The sequence below is a fragment of the Poecilia formosa genome, unplaced genomic scaffold, assembly GCF_000485575.1.
Source record: "Poecilia formosa unplaced genomic scaffold, Poecilia_formosa-5.1.2 Scaffold72, whole genome shotgun sequence".
In the NCBI taxonomy this organism is placed as follows: Eukaryota; Metazoa; Chordata; class Actinopteri; order Cyprinodontiformes; family Poeciliidae; genus Poecilia; species Poecilia formosa.
In genome coordinates this window covers 741387-758963 of record NW_006800011.1, presented here as the reverse complement: position 1 = coordinate 758963, position 17577 = coordinate 741387, and the positions used below count along the sequence as shown (strand labels likewise).

At 38.7% G+C, this 17577-nt stretch overlaps 2 protein-coding genes across 2 annotated transcripts in view; both read right to left on the bottom strand.

Moving 5' to 3' along the window:
• The window catches only part of LOC103140572 (cadherin-18-like), a 29306-nt gene extending 26742 nt beyond the window's left edge, over nt 1-2564 (bottom strand). The window contains exon 1 of the mRNA XM_016673214.1: nt 2376-2564. The gene's annotated coding sequence lies outside the window, so the exon portion shown is untranslated. The remainder of the gene's footprint in view (nt 1-2375) is intronic.
• Nucleotides 2565-7299: 4735 nt separating this feature from the next.
• The window catches only part of LOC107836648 (cadherin-18-like), a 61377-nt gene continuing 51099 nt past the window's right edge, over nt 7300-17577 (bottom strand). Inside the window, exons 3-4 of the mRNA XM_016673217.1 lie at nt 16917-17211; nt 7300-7460 (exon numbers count right to left, since the gene is read on the bottom strand). Coding sequence (XP_016528703.1) covers nt 7300-7460; nt 16917-17211 — 456 coding nt within the window. The remainder of the gene's footprint in view (nt 7461-16916; nt 17212-17577) is intronic.

The following is a 17577-nucleotide window of genomic DNA, read 5'->3' as shown; positions in this document are numbered from 1 at the left end:
GCCTACTTGTATAAATTAATATGTGTGGGTGGAGTAGTGCTGTGTGGAGAGAGCAACTGGCTGAGGCCTTCCATCACGTCCCCATCCTCTGCACGCCCCACGCCCAATTAGAAGTCAGACAAGCTGCAGCGTCAGCTCAGGCAAAGTGAGGCATCGGATTCATCCAGAAGGTCTCAGTTTATGGGCAAACGGAGGGAAAAACTGCACATATCATCCTTTTATCTCCATAAAGAATGATTAAAAAACATCAGGTTACAAGTCGGCTTGCCACAATAACACATTTTGCTGGGTGATAAATTGTTATTGAAGTTATTGCAATAACTTCAAAGACAATATTAATATTGTTGTTTTGAGACCATTTTCAAGTAATATGTATAATAGTCCAAGTACACCTGAATGTTTAACACTGGAACTGGAGGGGCTTTTCAATCTCCAAAATAAATGAAAAAAGCAACAAATAAAATGAATTATAAAGTGTCTGTAAACAAAAACGGGGCTAAATGAGACCAAAACACCCGAGTGAAGTAAATTATGCAAATGGATATTATTGAGCTCATTTTAATTTATCATATGATTAATTGATTAATTGATTTATTGCTGATTGCGACAGGCTCCAACCAACCAACTAACCAACCAACCAACCAACCAACCAACCAACCATCCATATCTTTGCAAGTTTTATATTGTAGAAATATGTTACATAAAGTTACAAAAAAGTTGAATTAATAACTTTGTATTAAGTCAAAAAGGCAAAAACTTGATGCAATCAGCTGGGCTTCCTCAGAAACAAACCTTTTAAACTGATTTGAATAATGAAGTGAACTAAATGTACCGTTTGAAATGTTTGTGTGATTGAACTGAAAAGTGCCTCAAGAGGACAGAAAGTATGGGATGTTAAAGTGAACAATGTGTTGAAGTGTGTGTGAAAACATTGGGTTTCCACTGCAATAACAAAACACAGGATGTGTATTCACTCTAAAAATCTGCCGCTGTGGAACGGTTTCATTAATTCCCAATCGTCTTTCTTTTCCTCATGGTAAAGTCAAAACGGACAGCTGTTCATTTGTATTATTCATTCAGCATGAAAATTCCCGTTTCACATGGGCGGTGCGGTCTCTCCGGAGGTGGCAGTGTGTCCCAGACGGCAATGAATCAAGTCATACAAGAGACGAGTTGTTCAGGTTACCCAACAGCAGCGCAAACTTTAGATGCAAGAGCAGCGCCAGGACAAATGACCGTGTAAGGTTCAGAGATAAGAAATAAAAAAGACCTATACACGCTGAAAATGTTGCATTTTTTACATCATATAAAAGTTATATGTGTTGTACCTTAGAAGGCTTATTAATGTTTAATAGATTATAGAAGACGCCTCTCAAACAAAGGATGAACTTTAAAAGACTGAGCACCGCTGAGCAGGAAACAATGGCTTTCTGGAGAGAGTTCTGCAAATGTCTGCTTGGTCCCAGGAGAACTTACTTATGGTCCACAGTGAGGTTCGCGTGCTGCACAACATGACTCAGCCATAACTGTAGCTTTAACTTTTATGATGTCAGATGTGGTGAAAATAGCACCAGAACGTCCACAGCAAAGATTTCTCACACTTTAAGAGATAAACAACAATAGTTGAACAATACCTTGCAAGAGCATTTTTACCCAACAATCACTGGGTTACATTAAGACAGCAATCTATGTTGTATTTTACTACAATTTTAGATGATAGAACAACAAAATGTGCAGTGGACCTGTGAGGGGATCAAGAGTCACCTTCCATCAACTTCAATTACCTTCAGGCCTCCTCTAAAAACGACTAGAACTGCCTATTTTAAGTTAAAACATTAATATACACAATGTCCATGTTAGAAACCGTAATGGCACCAAGGAATCTAATATCTGCAGTTTTCCTTATTTCTGCTCCTGCATTTAATCAACTAGATTGTCTGATTTGCAAATGCTAACCAGTAGCATGTCAAGTGGCTTCTTTTGAATATTTTATATATAATCTACTGAAAAATCTCTGAAAAGTGACAACAGTGAAATTTTCCAGATTTTTAGATAGCAAACTAATAATTATCTCATCTGCATATTCGTCCACCTGAGCTATGAATGTAACACAGCCTCTTAGCTGCTCATTGGATTTTATTCAGAAGCATCAGAGTAACAGGAGCTGAACAAAAAATATGCTTGTCAAGTCAGAAAGATCTTTGAAAGTCACCTGTTCCTTTTGTCAGTGTCCCAGTAAAAACATTCAGGTTTGTAGTTGCCAAAATGTAAAGAAGTTCAAGGAGTGATAATACTTTTGAACATTGTTTATAGTGCTTCTATGCAAATAGGCGTTTACTGCAACATTTTATCCCCAGCAAGCAGGAATACGGCACCTGTTTTGGGATCCACGGAGAAATATGGCTGTCCTTGTAAAATACTGTAGACTATCCTGGCGCTGTTTCCGTAGGTTGGGTCGTCAGCATCTGTCGCTGTGACTTGCAACACGGACGTACCTAAAAATAGAAGAAAAGAGAAGCAGAAGTGATTTCCTGCTTTCTTTGTAAAAAGGTTTTCGAATGGCAACGTAGGGACACTCGTGTATAATTGTGCGTTGGTTTGAAATCTCCTAGCAACCACATCTAGAACATTAAGATCCCAGAAAATGTAAGGTCACATGGCTGGAAACAGAAGAACAGTTTAAATACTAGTCAGACTTTAAACAAAGTCACCCTGTGTAATGTAAGGAAACAAGGAGCTGATTTAGCATGTTTCAACCCTGGTTAACATTTGGCTGGAAAAATCCTCTGAGGTTCTTTGATGCCTGCAGTGAGTCTGTGGTGGAGATGCAAGATGCAAAGAAAAAAATATACTAAATAGTCAGAGCTTATGAATAATCATCAAGAAAGAAAAAACAGATTTTTCAGTCTGTGCAACAAATGTAATGGGAACATTTAAAAAATCGTTTTGTACTGTGCATGACCTCCATCACATGCAAGTTGTTGAGAATGTTTTTAACAGCCTTTTCCAAATGAGAAAATATTATGAATGCAATTGCTTTAATGAATTAAAAAAGCACCATAAAACAAAGACACGTGATTAAAAAGCTGAACTAATGCTGACCTTTTACTTAGCAGCTCATTGTAAAAGCAATTGAGGTTCAATTTTACACACCAAGTGTTGCTCACATGGCATTACAGGCTTCATTGACCCCTTTTAATCACATGATGAGTGCGCTGTAATTGCACAACTGGCTTATTTGATGCACTGCTGTATTTATATATGGAAGCACGACGGTGCGATCTGACGTAAGCAGAATGATGCATCCTGCAGCTGCCTGGACTCTCGCCTTGCTTTCCTGAGCTTCTTAGGAAATCACACAGTGAAACTCCTCTGAGTCCTACCAGATGTGATTTTTTTCCCTTTTTTCAGTTACCCGGTGGAGCAGAGTGCAATGTCAGCCACCATAAATCATAAACAGTGCACAGCATGCCGGTTAGCTGTGAATGCAAGCAGCCATGCAGGGATGGTTTTAGTGGAAACCATCAACTCCTTTATTGCTTTGCAATCTAAATATGTTCTAAATGAATAAAAGTTAGAATCCAATATTTAACACAGACAGCTTTACTCCTGTTTTTATTAATTCATCTTTAATGAACAGTATCTATGCAGGATGCATAAGATAACAGTGCATTCATTAGATATTCACACTTAGACTTAAAGCTGCAGTGTACAACTTTTATAGACAATGTTTTTACAAATTTGTTAAAACTGTTGCTATGTTTGTAAAAAAAATAAAAATCATGCTCCTCAGCTTTCTACATGTAGCTCTACTGACATCTACAGAAATACACAATGAGAAACAACCAATCAGAGCCAGGAGGTGGGTCTTAGCGCTGTTAATTACTCCTGTGTATGCGCTACTCACACCATCCTTCCCCTTACTCTCTGCTACGCTACAGCTAGTTAGCATGACCACCGATGACAGTGGATAAATGGTTTTCCTGGAACAGTAAGTCGTTTCTCTGCCATCAGTACAGGTGCAGCGTATACATGAGGTTGATTGCCAGCGCCAAGACCTTCCTCCTGACTCTGACTGGCCGTTTCTGACCGGGAGCGGTGCACTTCTTCAGACCACAGGGAGGAGGTAGATGAGCTTGATTTTTTTGACAGGTTATTTGTGAAGCATTGCTTATAAATGTTACATACTGCAGGTTTAAATGGAAATGTGAAATCAGCCATAGCGCTTTATATTTACAGTCAACAAGATGGTGATAATAAAAGGTTTGTAGTCATTAAACTCAATGTTCTGTGTGCCTGTTTTTATAAACTATTATTCAAAAATAAAGCTAAATAACAAAAGAAGGAGGGATGAGGAAAACCTTGGTGCATCATAATGAAAAACAATCAACTTTTCACCTCATTAAAACATCCTTTTACAGTCTCTGGGTGAGACACAAAGCAAAAGCCAACAAACATGTTTTTGTTCTTTTCAATAGAAGCACACTCAGCCCAAAGAGGAAAATCAGTGTTTATGTGAATAAAATGAATGTAGTATTTTCTGTGCTTATTTTTAGTTGCGGCGAATTAAACAGGCCTTCATTTGGGAATTTTCAGAACATTTTCCAACAACATCATTATCAGGGACTCATCGTGAGGAGCCTGTTTACTCTCTGCTTTGGAGTTTAGATTGGATGGGATTAAAAATGGAAGCGTTTGTAGTTGCAGGTTTTACTCTGAGCAGCGTCAAGTGTAAGGAAACAGAAACACACGATGTTGTAGAATCTTAGAGTGTTTTCAGAGATAAAGATGCCAACACACTGTGTCTCATGTCGACACGTAAATTGGCTAGAACATGAGGAAATAAACCTTATTTTATAATAAAGATAAATACAAGTCCTGCTGGGTGTTTTAAGTACGTGTAAGACTTTCCATGTCATTGTATTTTGTGCCTTATGTGTTTGTCTTTTTCTCTCTGGATGCAGAGATCTAAGTCCATGACTACACCCAGATTTCAGGCCTGATCAGGAGTTTCTGGCAGTGATGGCTGAAGCTGCAAGTTGACTATTGATCTTTAATCTTTTTGTACAAAAAATGTCAGTTTTTGGGTCTTTTTCAGCTGGAGAAAGCACATTCACACATTGACTTGTTCAATGATCTACTCAGCCCTTGAACTGTAATATTGCAAAGCAAAAGTAAATAATGTGGTCAATAGCAGGTTTTAAAGCCAAACTGCTGTAAAAATCAGAATGATCTTTTCTTAATTTCTTTCAAAAATGTATTTTAAATGTCCATTTAATTCGGCACATTTTTACATCCACTTATCACACCTACTGACAAACATCAATTTATCCACTTCTTCAGCACTTACTGAAGTCAGCAGTCGCACCGAGATGCATAATGGCCTTTTAAGAGATCAAAGCTGGGCTCTGAAAACGGATCGCGGGTTCTTATCATCCTTCTGCAACCAGAATCAAGGCATTAAACTTGAATTTTTTTTAAATCTGCTGCACTGACATGAACTCCCAGTGAGATGTTATTTGAGACTTTATAGGTCAAAACTAGGTGTCATTTTGATAAGATAAAATGTGTATTTACAAAGGAAACACCTGTTCTTTTGGAGAGATCTGCCTTCAGTTATTTTTCCATTTATATTTCATAACTGAAATATAAACAGACAAGTCCTATTTTGGGTTTTACGATGAGTGCCAGCATGGAAACACTTCTAAATCTTTTAACTTACTTCAGATGAATGTGTTGTGATACTAAAGACACCTTAAAGATTTCTGGCGGTCGGGCCCAGCGGAGAGTTTATGAGTCGTTAAAATGTCCTGTCAACATCCTGTATCGTTAGATTTGTGCCTTCTCCAACACATCTAATTCAAATTCAATTTCCCCCCTCAATATGTCACTGAGGTCTGCAGAGGCTTACTAGTTAATCACTCATTAAGTTCACTTTTGTTGAACCAGGAAATCACCTAAANGGTTTCATTAATTCCCAATCGTCTTTCTTTTCCTCATGGTAAAGTCAAAACGGACAGCTGTTCATTTGTATTATTCATTCAGCATGAAAATTCCCGTTTCACATGGGCGGTGCGGTCTCTCCGGAGGTGGCAGTGTGTCCCAGACGGCAATGAATCAAGTCATACAAGAGACGAGTTGTTCAGGTTACCCAACAGCAGCGCAAACTTTAGATGCAAGAGCAGCGCCAGGACAAATGACCATGTAAGGTTCAGAGATAAGAAATAAAAAAGACCTATACACGCTGAAAATGTTGCATTTTTTACATCATATAAAAGTTATATGTGTTGTACCTTAGAAGGCTTATTCATGTTTAATAGATTATAGAAGACGCCTCTCAAACAAAGGATGAACTTTAAAAGACTGAGCACCGCTGAGCAGGAAACAATGGCTTTCTGGAGAGAGTTCTGCAAATGTCTGCTTGGTCCCAGGAGAACTTACTTATGGTCCACAGTGAGGTTCGCGTGCTGCACAACATGACTCAGCCATAACTGTAGCTTTAACTTTTATGATGTCAGATGTGGTGAAAATAGCACCAGAACGTCCACAGCAAAGATTTCTCACACTTTAAGAGATAAACAACAATAGTTGAACAATACCTTGCAAGAGCATTTTTACCCAACAATCACTGGGTTACATTAAGACAGCAATCTATGTTGTATTTTACTACAATTTTAGATGATAGAACAACAAAATGTGCAGTGGACCTGTGAGGGGATCAAGAGTCACCTTCCATCAACTTCAATTACCTTCAGGCCTCCTCTAAAAACGACTAGAACTGCCTATTTTAAGTTAAAACATTAATATACACAATGTCCATGTTAGAAACCGTAATGGCACCAAGGAATCTAATATCTGCAGTTTTCCTTATTTCTGCTCCTGCATTTAATCAACTAGATTGTCTGATTTGCAAATGCTAACCAGTAGCATGTCAAGTAGCTTCTTTTGAATATTTTATATATAATCTACTGAAAAATCTCTGAAAAGTGACAACAGTGAAATTTTCCAGATTTTTAGATAGCAAACTAATAATGATCTCATCTGCATATTCGTCCACCTGAGCTATGAATGTAACACAGCCTCTTAGCTGCTCATTGGATTTTATTCAGAAGCATCAGAGTAACAGGAGCTGAACAAAAAATATGCTTGTCAAGTCAGAAAGATCTTTGAAAGTCACCTGTTCCTTTTGTCAATGTCCCAGTAAAAACATTCAGGTTTGTAGTTGCCAAAATGTAAAGAAGTTCAAGGAGTGATAATACTTTTGAACATTGTTTATAGTGCTTCTATGCAAATAGGCGTTTACTGCAACATTTTATCCCCAGCAAGCAGGAATACGGCACCTGTTTTGGGATCCACGGAGAAATATGGCTGTCCTTGTAAAATACTGTAGACTATCCTGGCGCTGTTTCCGTAGGTTGGGTCGTCAGCATCTGTCGCTGTGACTTGCAACACGGACGTACCTAAAAATAGAAGAAAAGAGAAGCAGAAGTGATTTCCTGCTTTCTTTGTAAAAAGGTTTTCGAATGGCAGCGTAGGGACACTCTGTATAATTGTGCGTTGGTTTGAAATCTCCTAGCAACCACATCTAGAACATTAAGATCCCAGAAAATGTAAGGTCACATGGCTGGAAACAGAAGAACAGTTTAAATACTAGTCAGACTTTAAACAAAGTCACCCTGTGTAATGTAAGGAAACAAGGAGCTGATTTAGCATGTTTCAACCCTGGTTAACATTTGGCTGGAAAAATCCTCTGAGGTTCTTTGATGCCTGCAGTGAGTCTGTGGTGGAGATGCAAGATGCAAAGAAAAAAATATACTAAATAGTCAGAGCTTATGAATAATCATCAAGAAAGAAAAAACAGATTTTTCAGTCTGTGCAACAAATGTAATGGGAACATTTAAAAAATCGTTTTGTACTGTGCATGACCTCCATCACATGCAAGTTGTTGAGAATGTTTTTAACAGCCTTTTCCAAATGAGAAAATATTATGAATGCAATTGCTTTAATGAATTAAAAAAGCACCATAAAACAAAGACAAGTGATTAAAAAGCTGAACTAATGCTGACCTTTTACTTAGCAGCTCATTGTAAAAGCAATTGAGGTTCAATTTTACACACCAAGTGTTGCTCACATGGCATTACAGGCTTCATTGACCCCTTTTAATCACATGATGAGTGCGCTGTAATTGCACAACTGGCTTATTTGATGCACTGCTGTATTTATATATGGAAGCACGACGGTGCGATCTGACGTAAGCAGAATGATGCATCCTGCAGCTGCCTGGACTCTCGCCTTGCTTTCCTGAGCTTCTTAGGAAATCACACAGTGAAACTCCTCTGAGTCCTACCAGATGTGATTTTTTTCCCTTTTTTCAGTTACCCGGTGGAGCAGAGTGCAATGTCAGCCACCATAAATCATAAACAGTGCACAGCATGCCGGTTAGCTGTGAATGCAAGCAGCCATGCAGGGATGGTTTTAGTGGAAACCATCAACTCCTTTATTGCTTTGCAATCTAAATATGTTCTAAATGAATAAAAGTTAGAATCCAATATTTAACACAGACAGCTTTACTCCTGTTTTTATTAATTCATCTTTAATGAACAGTATCTATGCAGGATGCATAAGATAACAGTGCATTCATTAGATATTCACACTTAGACTTAAAGCTGCAGTGTACAACTTTTATAGACAATGTTTTTACAAATTTGTTAAAACTGTTGCTATGTTTGTAAAAAAAATAAAAATCATGCTCCTCAGCTTTCTACATGTAGCTCTACTGACATCTACAGAAATACACAATGAGAAACAACCAATCAGAGCCAGGAGGTGGGTCTTAGCGCTGTTAATTACTCCTGTGTATGCGCTACTCACACCATCCTTCCCCTTACTCTCTGCTACGCTACAGCTAGTTAGCATGACCACCGATGACAGTGGATAAATGGTTTTCCTGGAACAGTAAGTCGTTTCTCTGCCATCAGTACAGGTGCAGCGTATACATGAGGTTGATTGCCAGCGCCAAGACCTTCCTCCTGACTCTGACTGGCCGTTTCTGACCGGGAGCGGTGCACTTCTTCAGACCACAGGGAGGAGGTAGATGAGCTTGATTTTTTTGACAGGTTATTTGTGAAGCATTGCTTATAAATGTTACATACTGCAGGTTTAAATGGAAATGTGAAATCAGCCATAGCGCTTTATATTTACAGTCAACAAGATGGTGATAATAAAAGGTTTGTAGTCATTAAACTCAATGTTCTGTGTGCCTGTTTTTATAAACTATTATTCAAAAATAAAGCTAAATAACAAAAGAAGGAGGGATGAGGAAAACCTTGGTGCATCATAATGAAAAACAATCAACTTTTCACCTCATTAAAACATCCTTTTACAGTCTCTGGGTGAGACACAAAGCAAAAGCCAACAAACATGTTTTTGTTCTTTTCAATAGAAGCACACTCAGCCCAAAGAGGAAAATCAGTGTTTATGTGAATAAAATGAATGTAGTATTTTCTGTGCTTATTTTTAGTTGCGGCGAATTAAACAGGCCTTCATTTGGGAATTTTCAGAACATTTTCCAACAACATCATTATCAGGGACTCATCGTGAGGAGCCTGTTTACTCTCTGCTTTGGAGTTTAGATTGGATGGGATTAAAAATGGAAGCGTTTGTAGTTGCAGGTTTTACTCTGAGCAGCGTCAAGTGTAAGGAAACAGAAACACACGATGTTGTAGAATCTTAGAGTGTTTTCAGAGATAAAGATGCCAACACACTGTGTCTCATGTCGACACGTAAATTGGCTAGAACATGAGGAAATAAACCTTATTTTATAATAAAGATAAATACAAGTCCTGCTGGGTGTTTTAAGTACGTGTAAGACTTTCCATGTCATTGTATTTTGTGCCTTATGTGTTTGTCTTTTTCTCTCTGGATGCAGAGATCTAAGTCCATGACTACACCCAGATTTCAGGCCTGATCAGGAGTTTCTGGCAGTGATGGCTGAAGCTGCAAGTTGACTATTGATCTTTAATCTTTTTGTACAAAAAATGTCAGTTTTTGGGTCTTTTTCAGCTGGAGAAAGCACATTCACACATTGACTTGTTCAATGATCTACTCAGCCCTTGAACTGTAATATTGCAAAGCAAAAGTAAATAATGTGGTCAATAGCAGGTTTTAAAGCCAAACTGCTGTAAAAATCAGAATGATCTTTTCTTAATTTCTTTCAAAAATGTATTTTAAATGTCCATTTAATTCGGCACATTTTTACATCCACTTATCACACCTACTGACAAACATCAATTTATCCACTTCTTCAGCACTTACTGAAGTCAGCAGTCGCACCGAGATGCATAATGGCCTTTTAAGAGATCAAAGCTGGGCTCTGAAAACGGATCGCGGGTTCTTATCATCCTTCTGCAACCAGAATCAAGGCATTAAACTTGAATTTTTTTTAAATCTGCTGCACTGACATGAACTCCCAGTGAGATGTTATTTGAGACTTTATAGGTCAAAACTAGGTGTCATTTTGATAAGATAAAATGTGTATTTACAAAGGAAACACCTGTTCTTTTGGAGAGATCTGCCTTCAGTTATTTTTCCATTTATATTTCATAACTGAAATATAAACAGACAAGTCCTATTTTGGGTTTTACGATGAGTGCCAGCATGGAAACACTTCTAAATCTTTTAACTTACTTCAGATGAATGTGTTGTGATACTAAAGACACCTTAAAGATTTCTGGCGGTCGGGCCCAGCGGAGAGTTTATGAGTCGTTAAAATGTCCTGTCAACATCCTGTATCGTTAGATTTGTGCCTTCTCCAACACATCTAATTCAAATTCAATTTACCCCCTCAGTATGTCACTGAGGTCTGCAGAGGCTTACTAGTTAATCACTCATTAAGTTCACTTTTGTTGAACCAGGAAATCACCTAAAACATGCAGGACAGTTGCCCTTGGACACCACTGCTCTAGTCAAGAGGATCTTCAACAACTTCCACTTTAGAAAAAACATTCAAATATTACCAAGCTGACAGATATCCAAAGTGGGGCTCAGACCCAACTAGATTATGTTTAATATGTTTTCTTTAAACACCATTAATATATAATGATTCTGTTTCCAACAAACTTCAAATATATGCTGAAAAAGTTAATGCTTGCAGCAAAAGAGTGCCAAATAACACGCAGCTGGTTAGGAAGAATATATTCATGTGCCTAGCACTCCTTTAGCCGTGCTCAAGATCTTCCTTTGTGTTTTGAAGTTTTCATTCCCAGCCACAAGCTTAAATCCAACAAGTGCATCAACATTTCTGATTGAAATTCTTGACACAGATTGTTCTCCCTCGATCTTATGATCCTTCAGTAGTTCTTCATCTTGTCACAGAAGCTAAATGCATCTTTAAACCACTGCTGGAAAACAAATACTGCTGACTTGATCCCCTTTAAACCAGCACTCACTACAATACTATGTCCCCAGTGAATATAGTAAAGATCATGCAGCTGAACTACCTGACATGTACCCAGCTAATCATTTAAGACGGGGGGAAAAGGAACATCACAAGCAATTAGCTGCCACAGTCCAACACAGACCATTCCTACACTTAGGAGATTTAGTATTGACAAATGTGGAGGGGGGATTAGTGCTGTGGAGTGTGAGGACAGTTGATTGTTACAGCCGATTTGACGCTGAAGACACTCGGCTGAAGCCGATTTACTTTAATGACCATGGGCAAAAGTATAATGGGGGCGGGCAAAAAGGATAATTGCTTTACCCATCAGTGGGTAAAAATGACTTATTTCTTTGGGATGTCAGTGGTGATTGATTTTATCACATGCAACTGATGATTGAGTTTGTGCCAAAACCTTGGAATAGGTAAGGATGAAAACTGAGAGATTAACTCAAGAAAACAGACATTCTGAAGTATTGACACCCACAACCTTAAACTTTAACATAGTTTGAAAGGGAATCCTGCAAAGTGAAAACAATCTGCAGCTATCGTTTGTCACACTTGCATGTTTTTCAGGGCGCAAAATGTTTGCATCAAAGAACCTGAATGCACAAACAGGTAATTGTCCTCTGAACATCACCTGCCATCAAGTGTTTCTTACATGACGGAGGATAAATTTTACCTCTCTTGTCTTTGCAGAATTGTTTCATTTCAGCCATATTGGATGGTTTTGAAGCAGACACGTCTTTTTTAAGGTAACGCCAGTTGAGTCGTCGGTGTCACCTTCACACGGACGTCACATCCGTGTTTTAACACCCTTCACTTTTCCCGGTGACAGGATTAAACACCCTCACGTTTTATGCATTTAGTTAAAAAAAACTTTATGGTATTACATTTGTGCCACTGTTCTGAGCGTGCTGTGAGACTGCTGTGACTGCATGCGTCTATGTGAACAAAGAATTTGGGAAGTTAGCATTTAAATCTCACACAAGCTCTCCCAGTATGTGTTCACACCAAGTGGCTGAAATTATAAAACCAAACTGTTGAGTTTAAGAAAAACTCAACAGACTATTTAACCTTGCACTCTACGTAGTTTATTTTTCTCACAGGACTTTTCTGTCAAGCAAACGTTTGAGTCACGCACAGACATCTTCACAGTCGGTTGTGGCTATTGCTAACTAGCCGCTAATAAACCCTTGTTAGCTAGATAAATAGTTTTAATTGGCTGGATGACATTCTTCTCCGCCTCTGTTGTTTCCAACCCGTACAACTCTACATGCATTCCTTACTAAAAAGCCAGGCACTACTGAAATATACAATTTTGCGGTTTTCTTTTGTAGATTTCTGTTGTGATACAAGTTTTACATTTCATTCATAGCGGTCTTAAAAAGTCTTAAATTTGAGTTAGTAAAACCTGCAGAAATCCTGATTTAAATCAGTCTTGGTTCAACAGGTCTAAGAATATGCAGTCCTTGGTTATGCTTGACTTCTTAATTAAATAACCTCTAATTAATTCACCTGATGGTGAATGTATCCATTCTAGTTATCGGCTATTAAAATCAGTTTAATAATCTGAACTGTGACCAAAAAACCCCCAAAACTGAATAAATATTTAAGTGGTCTAACTATTGTTTTCCAGCACTGTACTTGTAAATTTGTAGTTCCGACATCATCATGTATGTAATAAAGCAGAGACGGTATAAATACTTTTGCATAACACAGCCACTTTGCTTTCCATTCAATCTAGAGGTCAGGATAGAAAAATTAAACTCCTTCACAGTTGGTTAAAAATGTATGATTCTCTCCCCTGGTAGTACCCAACACATTTATCCCTAAACCAACACCTAAATATTTATCACCTGCGATTATGAAACATTTATTTGACATGCTTTAGTCAGAAACCTACACAGTAACAAGCAGAGCTCTGTGTGCATCAGGCCTGGCCTGCTCATGAATATTCATGACAGCAACCATCGAGATATTGACCGTATATAAAGAGGGCTCTGACAGACCTGTCGAGCTCTGCATGTTTAATCGGATTCCTGCATCTCCTCCGACCCAGATGAAGCCGTTCATCCTCTGATATATTTCTGTGGGTGATTTTATACAGGACAGAAATAAACGGGATGCTTCCACCTCACTGTCAGTTCCACAAACCTGCTTCTTTATGTTGCATTTGAAGCAAAATCACTCTGACAGCAGTTTGGCTGCAGTTTGGGCCAGCAACATATCATTTTAAAGTATTAGAGCGTCATANAAAAAGTTAATGCTTGCAGCAAAAGAGTGCCAAATAACACGCAGCTGGTTAGGAAGAATATATTCATGTGCCTAGCACTCCTTTAGCCGTGCTCAAGATCTTCCTTTGTGTTTTGAAGTTTTCATTCCCAGCCACAAGCTTAAATCCAACAAGTGCATCAACATTTCTGATTGAAATTCTTGACACAGATTGTTCTCCCTCGATCTTATGATCCTTCAGTAGTTCTTCATCTTGTCACAGAAGCTAAATGCATCTTTAAACCACTGCTGGAAAACAAATACTGCTGACTTGATCCCCTTTAAACCAGCACTCACTACAATACTATGTCCCCAGTGAATATAGTAAAGATCATGCAGCTGAACTACCTGACATGTACCCAGCTAATCATTTAAGACGGGGGGAAAAGGAACATCACAAGCAATTAGCTGCCACAGTCCAACACAGACCATTCCTACACTTAGGAGATTTAGTATTGACAAATGTGGAGGGGGGATTAGTGCTGTGGAGTGTGAGGACAGTTGATTGTTACAGCCGATTTGACGCTGAAGACACTCGGCTGAAGCCGATTTACTTTAATGACCATGGGCAAAAGTATAATGGGGGCGGGCAAAAAGGATAATTGCTTTACCCATCAGTGGGTAAAAATGACTTATTTCTTTGGGATGTCAGTGGTGATTGATTTTATCACATGCAACTGATGATTGAGTTTGTGCCAAAACCTTGGAATAGGTAAGGATGAAAACTGAGAGATTAACTCAAGAAAACAGACATTCTGAAGTATTGACACCCACAACCTTAAACTTTAACATAGTTTGAAAGGGAATCCTGCAAAGTGAAAACAATCTGCAGCTATCGTTTGTCACACTTGCATGTTTTTCAGGGCGCAAAATGTTTGCATCAAAGAACCTGAATGCACAAACAGGTAATTGTCCTCTGAACATCACCTGCCATCAAGTGTTTCTTACATGACGGAGGATAAATTTTACCCTCTTGTCTTTGCAGAATTGTTTCATTTCAGCCATATTGGATGGTTTTGAAGCAGACACGTCTTTTTTAAGGTAACGCCAGTTGAGTCGTCGGTGTCACCTTCACACGGACGTCACATCCGTGTTTTAACACCCTTCACTTTTCCCGGTGACAGGATTAAACACCCTCACGTTTTATGCATTTAGTTAAAAAAAACTTTATGGTATTACATTTGTGCCACTGTTCTGAGCGTGCTGTGAGACTGCTGTGACTGCATGCGTCTATGTGAACAAAGAATTTGGGAAGTTAGCATTTAAATCTCACACAAGCTCTCCCAGTATGTGTTCACACCAAGTGGCTGAAATTATAAAACCAAACTGTTGAGTTTAAGAAAAACTCAACAGACTATTTAACCTTGCACTCTACGTAGTTTATTTTTCTCACAGGACTTTTCTGTCAAGCAAACGTTTGAGTCACGCACAGACATCTTCACAGTCGGTTGTGGCTATTGCTAACTAGCAGCTAATAAACCCTTGTTAGCTAGATAAATAGTTTTAATTGGCTGGATGACATTCTTCTCCGCCTCTGTTGTTTCCAACCCGTACAACTCTACATGCATTCCTTACTAAAAAGCCAGGCACTACTGAAATATACAATTTTGTGGTTTTCTTTTGTAGATTTATGTTGTGATACAAGTTTTACATTTCATTCATAGCGGTCTTAAAAAGTCTTAAATTTGAGTTAGTAAAACCTGCAGAAATCCTGATTTAAATCAGTCTTGATTCAACAGGTCTAAGAATATGCAGTCCTTGGTGTTGCTTGACTTCTTAATTAAATAAACTTTAATTAATTCACCTGATGGTGAATTTATCCACTCTAGTTATCGGCTATTAAAATCAGTTTAATAATCTGAACTGTGACCAAAAAACCCCAAAACTGAATAAATATTTAAGTGGTCTAACTATTGTTTTCCAGCACTGTACTTGTAAATTTGTAGTTCCGACATCATCATGTATGTAATAAAGCAGAGACGGTATAAATACTTTTGCATAACACAGCCACTTTGCTTTCCATTCAATCTAGAGGTCAGGATAGAAAAATTAAACTCCTTCACAGTTGGTTAAAAATGTATGATTCTCTCCCCTGGTAGTACCCAACACATTTATCCCTAAACCAACACCTAAATATTTATCACCTGCGATTATGAAACATTTATTTGACATGCTTTAGTCAGAAACCTACACAGTAACAAGCAGAGCTCTGTGTGCATCAGGCCTGGCCTGCTCATGAATATTCATGACAGCAACCATCGAGATATTGACCGTATATAAAGAGGGCTCTGACAGACCTGTCGAGCTCTGCATGTTTAATCGGATTCCTGCATCTCCTCCGACCCAGATGAAGCCGTTCATCCTCTGATATATTTCTGTGGGTGATTTTATACAGGACAGAAATAAACGGGATGCTTCCACCTCACTGTCAGTTCCACAAACCTGCTTCTTTATGTTGCATTTGAAGCAAAATCACTCTGACAGCAGTTTGGCTGCAGTTTGGGCCAGCAACATATCATTTTAAAGTATTAGAGCGTCATACTTTAAAGCTGTTGCGCCGTGAGGCAAAATCCACTGGACTGAGAAAAACAAAACAAAACAAAAAAAAAAGCAGCAGCTTTTGTTCACCAGAGCTATAAAAGGAAGCAGAAAAAAAAAGAAATAAAACATGGATGTTTGGCCACATGATGCTAGGGCATGAGAAGAGTGGCTGTCTCAGCGAAAGAGGTTGGAGGCTTTACATTCCTCCGTAGTGTGGGGGTAACTCTGCAGTGGTGATGGTGGAGGCACTATTGAGTGCTCATAAAGACCTGCCCACCCAAGAGAGAGAGAGAGAGATGAAAAAGAGGACTCGGGCTTAGAAAAGATCAAACATACTGGAGAAGATTGTCAAACCAGAATGCAGCACAGGGTAAATGTTTGATTGCACTTTTTCACATTAATACCGTCTTTTCCACTGGGGCATTTTACTCTGAGTAGTTTTAAATTATACACAAGGGTGAAGCCAAAGGTCCTCCCTTGATATTTTCCCTTTTTACTGCAGAGCACAAACGTAATGATGGCATGAGTGTTACATAAAAAGTAGCAAATAAAACCACTCAAGTTCATTTCTGACTGTCTTTTCCATTCTCTCTCTCTGACTTATGGCAATTGACAAGAGAGGGCAATCATGTAGAGCTCCAGGTTATTAAGCTGCACTACTCACCCACTTCAGACATCTCGGGCACCGTAGCTACAAAGGGTCCATCTGGAAACTGAGGTGCGTTGTCGTTGATGTCTTGGACTTTGATGATGAATTCCGACATCGGTTCCAGGGCCTCCTGCGTGTTGCGGTCCAAGGCTTGAGCATGCAGGACATAATGTCCTTTCCTCTCTCGATCCAGGCTCTTGGTGGCATGAATATCACCCGTCACCTCGTCGATGATGAATATAGACCCGGCTCCCTCTCCACTCAGAATGTATCGGACGGATCCATCGCCTTTATCTGAGTTTGAGTGAAGCTGCATGGAAAGCAGACAAAGAAAGGGTGTAAGAATGTGGAGGACAAGATGTTCCTAAAACATTTAAATGCTTTTATTTTTTTAAATCAACTGAAATGTTGCGATGGAAAATACAGCAGCTTGTAAAAGTCTTCACACGCCTTTCACTTTTTAATGAGACAACTACAAACATCCATGTTGTTTAGTAGGTTTTTAAACACAGACCAACAAAATGTAGAGCATAATAGTAGAGCACAAAAAAAAGTCACATGGGTTTCAAATCTTTCATAAATAAAATGTAAACAGTATATCATGCGTTTGCATTCGACGCTCCCGACTCGATACCTTGTAGAATCGGGTTTCGCAGTAATTACAGAAGAACTTTTC